Below are 12,622 nucleotides of genomic sequence, written 5' to 3' on the forward strand. Positions count from 1 at the left end.
GTGGGTGGGTTGGTGTGCAAACCTGGCCTGGCAAAGCACCCTGCTGCCTCCGCAAATGGCAAGAATGTTTTAAGTCACTACCCATTAACATTCTAGTGTCTCACACCTATAAGTCTTCAAAACCTTTAAGTGCACTGACTTAGGGTATAAAAGAATATCTTCCTTTAATGCAAATTGCAATGTCAGCCTAAAGAATGGTCTTCTAGTATTTCAAGGATGCTATAGAAAAAAATTTATTTGGCACCTAAGAATCCATATTGTAGGAGTAACACTTACTATAATAGAATCAAAGCAGGTTGGAAATCATACCAAGAACTCAGGATGTCCACTCACGGTTCAGGTAAGTTCATTTATATGAACCAAATCCAGACCAAGTGGAGAAAACAGGAATGAGGTAGCAAAAGCTTTGTAGTTCTGCACTGATATAACTTTTTTTGGTGTTTTTATTGTGGGGTCTTTTTTTAGTTCTCCCATGTAGTGTGGAATGTTGAGGCTAGCTGCTTCTGACTCAAGCTGATTTTTCTTTCTTCCCCTACAATGCATGCTAGTTTCCTGTAGTTTAGCAAGAAATGTTAGATCCAGGAAATACTGTAGTGCTATCCAAAAAAACCTCCCTTAAAACAAGAACTCTTTGAATCACTTCTCAAAGAAGAGAGAGACATATAAGTAAGATCAGAAAATACGCACCCTAAATTAATAATGAGCTGTCAGAGAGTACACTCCAGATGTAGGGCAAACGAGATAACCACTCTAATTTATTAAATAGAACAAGAGGCACATTTCCCTAAAAACTGCAACGTCTAGTGAAGGTGAGAGAACATACAAAAGCATGAACATAAGATGTGGCAAGCCTTATGGTAGTTCTGCAGTTTGAAGACCGAGGGGAAAATCAGCCTGGTTATTTCTGGAATTGGAGTAAATGAGGTGGAAAAGGATTATTAGGTTGACAAGCACACAGAAGGTAAAAAGATTAGAGCAAACAGCTAATTACCACATGGGAGACAATGTTGTTTAAAATGAAAGGAAGAAATTGCAGAAAGATTTTTGCTGATTTTGTTGCCTTGACTGTATGCCTTCATCTGTATTTAAAGCTCTTCTTACTTTGATCTCTGACTCTTCTATTTGTTTTCCAAAGCTCAAAATTGGAAAGAGATGGGGAACCACCTGACTGGTGTAATTGAAGCATGGAGTTCCTCTTATGTGTTTTTTATATATGAAAGTTGTCTTTAATAAACCTAATTTTTCAAAGAACATCTAGTTCAGTGGCACTGCTCTACTAGTATGTTGTTTACAGTTATTTCTCTTCTGTAGTTCTGGATGCCAATTAATGAACTATAACTTAATTGTACCATAAATTTCATGGGCAAGGTGGTTTTTTGTTTCTTTTTTAAAGACATGGATTGTCCTAACTACCTAGATCTGAAAAAGAGGCTTTTTTGGTTGGCTATTTGTGTTTATTTATTTGAGTTTTTTTAATTATCTATTTCAATTTCTAAGAAGCTCTTTCAGGGTGAAATTTGAACAAACTAGTTTTCTGGCAGGGTTATCCAATACATAATCACATACTCCTATTGTACAATACAGAAATTAACTAGTGATTAACTAAGCTACCAGTATAGTTTTGGTTTTGTGGGACAATAATGGTGTCTTTCATCTTACTTATGAGAAAATAATCATTAAAAAAAATCTCACCAGTATCAGCCAGGTCTAAAAAATTGTGTTTAGTGATTTTCAGTAAAGGATCTAAACATTTTTCCTCAATCTATTTTACCCTCAAAAAAAATCCAGATTTTGGGAAATTGTCTTATAATCAATATTGCAATGTAATTATACCTTATCCAAAATTCTATTTTGTATGTAAAGGCAAGACTACTAATAAGAGGGGAAATGTTAGTTAATTTTTTCTGAAGTTCTTAAATGGAAGTGTGGTGGTTTTGTTTGTTTTCCAGTCAGTTAAGGTTTATCACACTGAACATATGACATCCATGTTTTTTCTGAAGCAGTACCTGGAGGATGGACAGGATAGTCTAAGCTATGTAAAATTGTATGAAGTATCTCTGAGTGAGTCAAGGCCTGAATATCTACTTCTGGGTGTCTTAAATTTACCTGTCTTCATCTTAAAATGAGTCCTAACAAAAAAAGTCTTTAGTAGATACAAACAGGTCTTTCTTTCACTTTTTTCTGGAGAGTGCATAGATCTGTTAACCTAGGAGGGTTTTAAAGCTCAAGGATATATTTGAAATTTTGCAGTGAATGTTTGGAGATGCATCAGGGTAAAGCCCATAATGTGTTTGCAGTTTGGAAGTAAAAACATCATGTTTATCATAATTCTCATCACATCTACTGATGGCCTTTATAATAAAAATTTTAGTAACTTGTGCCTTTTTATTGCACAGGTTATCTGGATTTCAGCTTCCATCATCTATTGTGAGCACAGGATCTATCCTCACCCTCTGTTTCACCACAGATTTTGCTGTCAGTGCCCAAGGCTTCAAAGCTATCTATGAAGGTAAGAACTCTTCTTACCTTGTGTTCACTATACTCGATACATGTTTTTCATGTTGAAATGTGATGTTTCAATTCTGTTTGAGATTTGAGTAATCGGCTGCTATTGCATTAACTGTGGGGTTTATTTTGTAACATACTTAAAATGTTATTTTATCATGACCACAGTTTTGAATTTTAAATTTAATTTAAACTGATACTGCAATTGCTGCCAGAGTTTTCAACAAAATTTGTCAGGCCTCCAAAGCTGGATTCAGAGATAGATTCATTTAAATGGTTTTCTTATTATTTCCTAAATTTTTTTTTGGAGGCATCTTTAGGCAATGTCTAACTTAAGGGGTGTAATGATAAAAATGAGAGGAGATATGGATCCTAACTGGTCTTGAAAATGAATAACTACTCTTGTCCTTGTGGAAAATTAAAAAGACAACAGAAATATATGTATAAATAAAATTAAAAACAGAAAAGAGTTGACACTTACTCTGTGGAAGGTGTTAGCCTGCAGTTCTTGTTAGAAATAAGGCCAAGCAATTCTTTTGTATACCAAGAATTACGTTCATAAGACGGGAATGATACCTTTTGTATAGCTCAAAGTATTAAGGAAATGGTTTTACGAGAACTGCAGCCATTGTTGGGGAAAGTTAACAGATACAGTGATATTAAGTCGCTTATTGGATAATGAGGTTGTTTTGAGTGTAATTCAGGATTGTTTTCAAACTGAGTGTGTGGTGTTGCTTTGGTTGTTTTGGGGTATTGTGTGTGTTTGATTTTTTTACTGCTTTTTTTTAATTAATGGAAAGGCAGGGTTTCTAATATTTAAAGTTGTAGTTGTAGCAATTTTCCGATTACTTCTCAAACTCCAAGTGATTTTTGTCAGTGTTTTCATAGATCTAATCCTTGGTCGATAGTGTTTATTCTGAAAATTTTGCCTACAATCAGTTAAGTGCCTGAAATGTTTCTATTGATGCAGCTGATGTGGAACTGAATCTAGAAAGTAGTATGGTTTGATGGTAGCTCTTTACTAGGAATAGAATTTGCAAGTGTGTAAATCCATTACATTGGTCACCACTTTAGAGAAAGTCACAGTACCTTAGAGACCGCAGGTGTACCTTCAGATGCTTTGTGAGTTTTGATCATGTTTCTCCTAGAACTCTTGAAACTTTACCTCCCTTTCTTGACAGTGCTGAAGTCTACTCCATATTGGTAGGTATCTTTCTTTCATATCTCATTAATGTTTTGAAATGATAGTGTTTTTTAAAGCATCTTATTGAATTTAATATGCATATTGAGGGGATTACATAGGTGTGAAGGACAGCAGCATAGGAGGTGTCATGAGTAGCTCAGATTTTTTTTGTTTTGAGCTTTTTCTGTTTGGGTGGGCAGCTCACAGTATGTCTTTCCTTAGTAGCTATTCCTCCCTTCCTTTGTCCCCCAAAGCCTTATCACCTGGTAAGTCAGCTAATCAGTCTTTTATTTTTTAACTGATATGAGTGCCATGAGAAAAGACTAAGAAAGTTTCATTGCAATAGTCTTTATAAGCTTTACTAGGTAAATTGAGAAAGATCATCAGAAATCATGAACACACCAGGAACTGGTTTTGTTGCCTCCATAGGAAGCTGCATTCCATGTACCTGTATTGTTCTGTTCTATGAGATGCATGGAGTAGCATAATTCATCCTTTTATGTAATCTGAGCAGTTTGTTTTTCATATTGAAAAGGACAGTGAAAAAGGCTAAAGGACATCTCTTGACTGTCAACTTAGAAACACATGCATGGAGCCACAGGCTGTAATATAATGACACTTCCTGCTGGCCCTCTTTCTTGTAAAAACCCCAGCAGGAAGAGCTGTAATTAACAGCAACAGAGAACACCACTTTCTGGTTAAACAACACTGCCCCCTTTCAGATTTAGGGCTGTAAACCTGGTGTTGTCAATGAACTTTAAATTGACTTCAAAATATGACATCTAACTCTGGAAAAAGTGGTAAATGTCACTCAAGTGACAGCATTTCAGTGTACAGACAGGCAGTGGGTACTGATGGTTCTGGAAGGAGTTGTAGCAGTGAGGGTTTAGGTGTTTTTTTGTGAAGGCTTGGAATGATTTCTGCTGCAATGGCCAGCTGACTTGCCCATAATTTAAGAACTTCCCTAAACTACCTGTTTTTAATAGTGACTGCTTCTGGCTCCTGTGTCATATGTGATTTTAAGACAGACGTTCAGTTCCTCTAGGACAGGGGAATACATACCAGATATTATCAGCCAGTAGAAGTCTTTATAATCACTCTGCCAGCTACCCATCCCTGGCTACTTGCCTTCCTAATCTATATGCCTATCCCTGGTTTTGGCCAGCTCTTTCATTCTTCTCTTGAGTAAGTGAATTACCATTCACTTGGAAGCAAGGGAAGCACTGAAGTGCTACTGAATGCTGCTGCCAGATGAGAGTTTGGGGTATTATGGGTTAGGAATGCAGAGTTTGAAAAACTCAGTAGGGCACTACACTAAACCAGGAAAGAAGGCAAGTGAACCACTTCAGTGGTGATTGAATGGCCTCTGAAGTTGCACCCACACTTGGTATCCCTAGCAGAGAGAGAGCATTACATCCCTTCCCCTTGACTAAGGTTCTGACCTGTGCCTTTTACTTGGTATATTCTTCATTTATGACCTCAGTTACTATGCAACAATGACATAACTGGATCCTTTGTGTTTTTAAAATAGAGAAATAAGTTATGAATCAAGCTAGTTTAACCACATTATGGCACTGTAAGCCCTTGAAGATTGGTAGTACTTATGTGACTTAGCCTGCTGTCACCCATATACCATGTGAATATTAACATTACTAGCTAAATAATAAAACTAACTAAATAAATTTAGTTACATAACGAAATCAGATCTTTGTGGCAGTAGACTAGAGAGTTTTAACAAGACACTGATGTAGTTGGGCAGTTACTGAGTTCTTAGGCTGAAATGTAGGTTTCTTTACTGTATCATTATTTCACCAGATTTATATGTGAGTTTCTGAGATTCTCTAATATTTTTAACTAATAATACTTTAATTTTTCTCAGTGATCATATCAGCACTCTAAATTCTGGTACTGATGAAAACTTGAACTATTCTTATTTTCTGAAAATTATCTGTGTAAGTTTCAAACATGATTAAATCAGTGAAAATAACTATGAACTTCAGAAGTAGTAAGTTCAGTATATAGTATCTGTCAGCTTAATACGCTAAATGATTTATTGACCATTACAATCATTGTTTCATATATAAACATAAGGTTTTAGCAATGGAATTGGAGAATTGAGGGATAGCTCCTCTTTCTGTAATGTGCGGTTGTTTTTTATAATTGCAGTGGTTTACACCATAGGAAATATATTTTGGCTTTGCAGGGACTGCAGAAGGAGAAAACAAAGTACTTGTACTTGTGCAATTTTGCTTAATTCCCTGTTAAAATCAGTTTGATTCCTACATTTCTAGAATGAAGTTAACAAGCCATTTTTTAAAAAGGCTACATACAGAATTAAAAAATCAGCATTGCTAAATCATTGTAGTAATTTTCTTTGAAAAGTCAGAAGTATTCCTCTCATACAGAAAACTATGACAGCAGTATCTGAACTGCTATGCATATGTATAATTTGAGTAATGCATGGTCTTTCTTCTATCAAAGTACCATGGCCTGCCATTCAGGGAATCCAGCTGTCAAGTGGAAAAGAGCTGGTGAAAGTACAAAACTAATGTCATAGTGTATTTCTAGTCATCAGCATAAAATGAAATATCATGGGGTTTAACTTATATTTGGATACACTAGTGTCTGCTGCTAAACATTTAGATGCCCTCTAAGGTTAACAATCCTTGGTTCATTTTCATGTTTTTTGGTTGGGTTCTTTTTGTGGTTTTCTTTGTTTTTGTTTGGTTTTGTTTTGGGTTTTTTTGTGTGTGGGTGTATGTGGTTGTTTTTGTCGTTTCTTTGTAGTGTAGAATTGGTGGACAGTGTTTAAACAACAAGCCAGATGTACTGGACTTGGTGTTTGTTTGTACCTTTCCTTGACCTCTGTTCTACAGCAGCAGCTGTTCCTCACCAGAAAAAGAGCTCTTGGATCTCCCTCTATTCTACTTGCCCTCAGGCCATATTTCCCTTTTTCTTTTTTTCTTTGATTTCTCAAAGCTTTCTGCTCACACCCAGCATTAACATTTATACTGTCAGTTACCTCATCCTCCCTTATGCAACTTCCCAAAGCTTCTTTTTAAATCCTTTTTAACATCAACAGCAGAAAGTAGTGATGCACTTGCATGGTATATAGTCTTTGAAGAAATTTTCTTTTTTTTTTCACCTCTTGCTGCTCTTGTTCTTCCTGAGTATCTGTTACATGGTGGGCGATTGTTTTGTTTTGGTTGTTTTTGTCTTGTTTTTGATTTCTTTTTTGTTTGGTTTGGGTTTTGTTGTTGTTTTTGTGTTTGGTTGTTTTTTTTTATGGTTCGATACTTTTGGCTATATAAACAAAAGACTTGAAAAATTTCCCCAATCAACTTGGTATGATTCTGTGAGTTTGCCAAGGTAATTTTCCCAACACTGTGATTTTTCTAGTCAACATGTACCCCAGTGAAGATAATGGACCTCTAGACCCAACCTAATGTTTGTTGGGTTTTGCTTGTTTCCCTCCCTGAAGTACCAAAGTACCTTTTCTGCACTCGGTTTAAAGAGTAAAAATTTGCTTGCCATTTAGTCAGTGCTTGAACTACTTCCTACTTTTTGTCCATGAGTCTAGTTAATGGCTATGTAGTTCTCCCAACAAACCTTGGTACAATGATGAGACTAGTTACTCTCTGGGAATGGATGAATAATTCAATGAATAATCTGAGGCAAATATTTCAAGTAGGAAGCTAAATTGGCAAGAAAATACCAACTTTAAGCAACTTGTATGCATAATGATCCCCTACTATTCAGTGTGAGATGAGTCTCCTGAATCTTCAACCATCGCCAGTTAATCTCTGTGGTTTAGTCATGGGTGCTCTTTTATCTATTAGACAATATTTAATTTTCATAGAATCATAGAAGATTGGAAGAAACTGTAAAAATCATCTAGCTCAAAACCCCATCACCGCCATGGGCAGGGAGCCCTTCCATTAGCAGATTCAATAATTGGAACAATTTTGATTGTTTCAGTGATGTGAAACTGTGAATGACTTGTGAACATAAGTGGATTAGTAAATCCAGCTCAGAAAAGCTCCAAAAGATTATAATGAATATCTAACGATGAAATCAAGAGTTATGCAGTTTGTTCTATATTCTCTTGCATGGGTTTTGGGAAGGATTCGGTTTGTCACTCCCAAACCTGTAAGTATTTTCTCTTCTGCTGTGGTTTTTGGAGAAAGAAGCAGTGTAAATTCTATTAATTTAATCTTTTTAAATGTTAAAGGCACAAACTGTCTTTTTCTTAGCTTTTCTTTAGTAAGAAAACTTTACTAATCTTAATGCTGTAGTAAAAGCTGCTATTGTTGTAAATGTAGTATTGACAGCTTTGTCTGTTAGTGTAATTTGCTGTAAGACCTTTTAATAGGCTGATATATTTCTTTTTCTATTTTTAGTTAAATCGTATTTTGGTAGTCTCTTCAATCTGAGATTTTTGTTGAACCTTTTATCAATATGTGTTTGTGTATGCACATGGTGAAGTAAACCAAAAACTTTAAATAGTGAAAGCAGAGACTGAAATAAGACTTTTTTTTTTGAGGCTTGAATTTGTGGCTGTACCTCTTTGGAATGGCAGTAATTGTTTTCTGAGAATGAATTTGGGTAAAAACTTCCTTCGTCAATTACAGTCCTTGAAAAGGAAAAGGGTTTTTTTTTCTTTCTTTAGCAAATTTTCATTAAATTAACATGTTTCTGGAATGGTATCATATTAATGGCTGTTAATGATGACATACAGGAAAGAAATCACAATGCAGTTAAAAAAACTCCTGATATTTCAGGTATCACACCATGCCATAGTTAGTAGCAGGAAAATCTCAGGGCAGAAGAGGTCTAGCAGGGCTGTGAGCCTGTTCTATAAGAACTCTGCTACCTAATCTAGAATATCAATGATTTAGATATCAAAAGAGTTTTAACAATATCAGCTAAGAAAATTATTTTTAATCCTACATGTGTTCAGAAAACTTCTGAAAAATGAAATGCTGTGTTTGTGAGGAGAGATAGGTAAAATAGTCTGCTTGTGTTTTGAAGTGTATGAATGAATCTTCATCAGTTAAAGAAATGAAATTCCTTTCACTTAATGTTGCATTTCAGCAATATTCAAAGGACCAGGATGGAATGCTATTTCCTTAAAATGTTCAAGGGCATAAATTTCCCAATTTGAAGTTCTAGGAAATTCTTTCCTAGAAAAAAAAGGCACTGTACTGAAAATTGTAATGGAATACACCCTACTTGAATTGGCCAAAAAATTAAATTAAATATTGTAGGTCTCATTATTAAGCCCTGAATTTTGTATCTAAAGGAAGAATAACTTTTATGTTATGCTATGACAATTATGTTAGTCAATTTATAAGCTATGCCAGTTGTGTTCTGCTTTCCATATTTCACCCAGCTCAATCTTTCCAGCTCGATCCTTAATGAGGAAAAGACATCCTTCATGTGGCTAGTAGCCGTTTCAAAAGGAATTACATGTTTTAAGATAAGTTCTTGGAACTGTCTTTTTGGCTGCCTCTGATTCTGGAAGGGATTATTTTGTGCCTTCTGGTGACTTACTGATCCATGTAAGAGCAACAGTGATGTTTGTCCTTGGTGCATGAATCACTAACAAACACACTGTTGGTGGTTCATACCTTGTTATGGTTTAGTGGACTTGTAACCTCCCTCCACAAAATTCTTACTTCTGCTACTATTTGAGATCACAAACCCAAAATGTTTTGGTTGAAGTGGGCTTGCTAGAGGGAAAGATTAAGGAGTTGGTCCTCTGCTACTATGAGGTGCCAGTCCTAAACCAGAACAGCACATTCTAGCATGGAAAACAGAAGTGGAAAGTCAGTGCTGTAACAGGATTGTTTCTGTGTAGCCTAAATAACTTGCTACAGTGGTTTCATGTCCCTGCTACATCCTGAGAGATCATCATCCCAGCTGTGCTGATATTAATATCCAGTTTCATGTTCTTTTGTCTGTCATCGCTGATATGTGTTCATATGACTAATATTAACTTGTGAAAAACACGAAAAGATTTTTTGAAATATCACTATTATCTAAGTGCAGTCATTGCCTTATATGAATGAGCATTAAGATTATTGTTGTGATTTAATCCTGGTGGGCAGCTGAGCACCACACAGCCACTTGCTCACCAGCCCCACAGTGAATGGGGGAGAGAATTGGAAGGGTAAAAGTGAGAAAATTGGTGGGTTGAGGTAAAAACAGTTTAATAGTTAAAGCAAAAGCTGCATGTGCAAGCAAAGCAAAGTAAAGATTTCATTCACTGCTTCCTATCAGCAGGCAGGTGTTCAGACATCTCCACAAAAGCAGGGCTCTATCACGTCTTTGGTTACTGGGGAGGACAAATGCCATCACTCCCAACATCCCTGGGCAATGGCAGCCCTAGCCAGACTCCACCCCTGCCCACTTGGTTGCTGAGCATGATGCCTTTGGTCAGATGGAGTCAGCCGTCCCAGCTGTGTTCCCTCCCAACATCTTGTGCACTTCCAGCCCAGTCGTTGACAGGACAGAAGAGGCTTTGACACTGTGTAAGCTCTGCTCAGCAATTTTGTGAAATATCCCTGCATTATCAAGACTGTTTTCATCACAAATCCAAAACCCCACACTAGCTACCATGAAGAAATTTAATTCTCTCTTAGCTGGAACCAGTACAAATGTGCAGCATGATCTAAAAATCCTGTAGATCAGTGTTGTAGGTAGCTTAAAAAGAAACCCTAAACAAACAAAAAAACCTCCAAAATAAGCAAACCCCACTCCTACTGAATAGAAAGAGACTAACTTTGCCTGTCCTGTTCAAAATGCTCTAGTTCTATCTGGACTTTAATTTTGAAGTTACAATATATTCTCTTGCAGCTGCAATAGTTTGATAAACAAACAAGGTCAAAACTTCCATAATTCTAAAATTGTGTTGGAATTTTTTGGGTTTTTTAATTCATCCATATAAGGAATTTATGGAATTCATCTCTTATCCAAGTGCTTTTCTGAATCAAGCCATGCAATATGACTCAACAGAGTTGGCATTTTTGTTTGTTCCATTTTACAGCCAAATGGGATTTGGTGGAATAACTTCTTTTGTTCATAGCCCTGCAGATTTGCTGGAGATAGAATTTTAGCTAGGCAGCCTGTGTCCTTCCCTACTCACTCCATATTTATTGTAAACAGCAACTGATGCTAAATATCAGGATTCCAGGAGTTAAAGAAGGAACCTGTTTTCTGTTCAAAACTCCATTTTACTTCAACTTTCAGCTCTGGGCTTAGTCTCTTCCTCTTTACCAATGTGGAAGTTAAAACAGTGCCAGCGTCTTGTGCATGTTGCCAAACTACTCACAGGAGATTTTTGATGCATTTATCCCCAGGCTTCTATTTGGTTGAAAAGTTAAATCCTAATTTCTTTTCTAGTTACTGGATATACTCAGTAGGGTCAGCTTGTCTTCAGATGGTCCCAGATGGAATACAACTGCCACTTACCTAGATTTTAATGAATCTGACTATGACTTGCTTCATTTGTGGTCTGATTTGTAAAGCAAGTTGTTTTTTCCTTTGGATGGCACAAAATAGGGAAAGTTGTAATGGGCTTTTCAACTCTTGGATAATAAAAATGCATTTCCAGCCATACCAGTTCTGGTTTGTTGTAGTCTTTCTTTTGTTTATATTTTTTTTTTGTTATCTATTTTCCTTAACTTAAAGTAGTATCACTTTTTATTATGGAAACTGTTGCCTTTATAAAAATGTCTCTGCATCTTAGTAAGAGTTACTGTTGATAACTACTCTGTATTTATTATGAATCTGCTTGCAATGGCAAAGATGACTTAGGGATTTTATGTCTTTTGTTGCAAAAATAAAAGAAAATGAAAAAATCCTTATCTCATCTGGGATCATTGTTTGCAGATTTTTATTCTTTTAAACTGGAAAAAGGTGTAGTGTGATGCAGAGTTGAATCAGTATTTCTGGAATAAACCCCTGTGGGTTATTGGGATAGAAAATAGGAATTTGGATTTGCTTTGTTACTGTAGCCAGCAGCTGTTATTGTGATTAATTAAAGGTTGTATAATTTGCTGTGTTAGATGGATAGTTAGCATATAAATACAGTCACATACCTTGCTTTTCATCTTCTCTTGTATAACTAAACCATTAATAATTGCACTTTGAATTACTTTGTTTTTCATATCCTTCCCATATATTGAAGGTTTCATTTGCATAACTTTTCATGTTTTTCTTTTGCAGTTGGGATAATAAGGCAGATAGATGGAAGTTTGCAATAAAATATACTCATCAAAACAAACATGTCTAAATTTTTACCAAGGTGCTGATCTTGCTTAGTAATGAAGAAAATAGCTGGTATGTCACCAGCTTGTTAATTGTGAAGAAAGGGAGTAGGTTGCTTATAGTACGCATAATGTAGACACTGCATTTTAACTGATATTTTTGAGTTTTGTTCAAATCTATTATGTGATCGTCATCTCTATGTTTTTGTACTATCTATTGGACTACTTTGTATATTGCATATCTAAATACCGGTCCTTCACCCAAGTAACCCCATTAACTTCTTTAGGTATATGTGTTGCTATAAATGAGTCTGCAAAACCATTTAGGGTACTTGTTAACTCTGTATTTTGTATTTGTACCCTTTAACACTTGGAAATCTTTTATCTTGTATATAGTGGAAGACTTCCTAAAATATTTACAGAATTATTTATGCATGGAATATTTTCGAGAAATTTTGCCTTAAGGTTCTTTGAAGCTGGCTTATAGGATTGACTTGAAAAGGGCCATAGGAGGCATGGAAGGTCACACAGTCTCCTTGACTGTATTAGATCTGTGCCTTTCTTACACTTGCTTAACAACAAGGCATATCTGTATTGTGTCAGTGAATTTTAAACCTGAAGTCACAAGAATGTTAAAGCAACAATTTTGACTATGCAAAATCTT

At 35.8% G+C, this 12,622-nt stretch overlaps 1 protein-coding gene across 1 annotated transcript in view; it reads left to right on the forward strand.

Annotated features, from left to right (window-relative positions):
* The window catches only part of CSMD1 (CUB and Sushi multiple domains 1), a 1,107,925-nt gene that overhangs the window by 340,719 nt on the left and 754,584 nt on the right, over nt 1-12,622 (forward strand). The window contains exon 3 of the mRNA XM_017739215.1: nt 2,397-2,509. Within this exon, the coding sequence (XP_017594704.1) occupies nt 2,397-2,509 (113 nt within the window). The remainder of the gene's footprint in view (nt 1-2,396; nt 2,510-12,622) is intronic.

Source organism: Corvus brachyrhynchos, unplaced genomic scaffold (assembly GCF_000691975.1).
Source record: "Corvus brachyrhynchos isolate BGI_N302 unplaced genomic scaffold, ASM69197v1 scaffold136, whole genome shotgun sequence".
NCBI lineage: Eukaryota > Metazoa > Chordata > Aves > Passeriformes > Corvidae > Corvus > Corvus brachyrhynchos.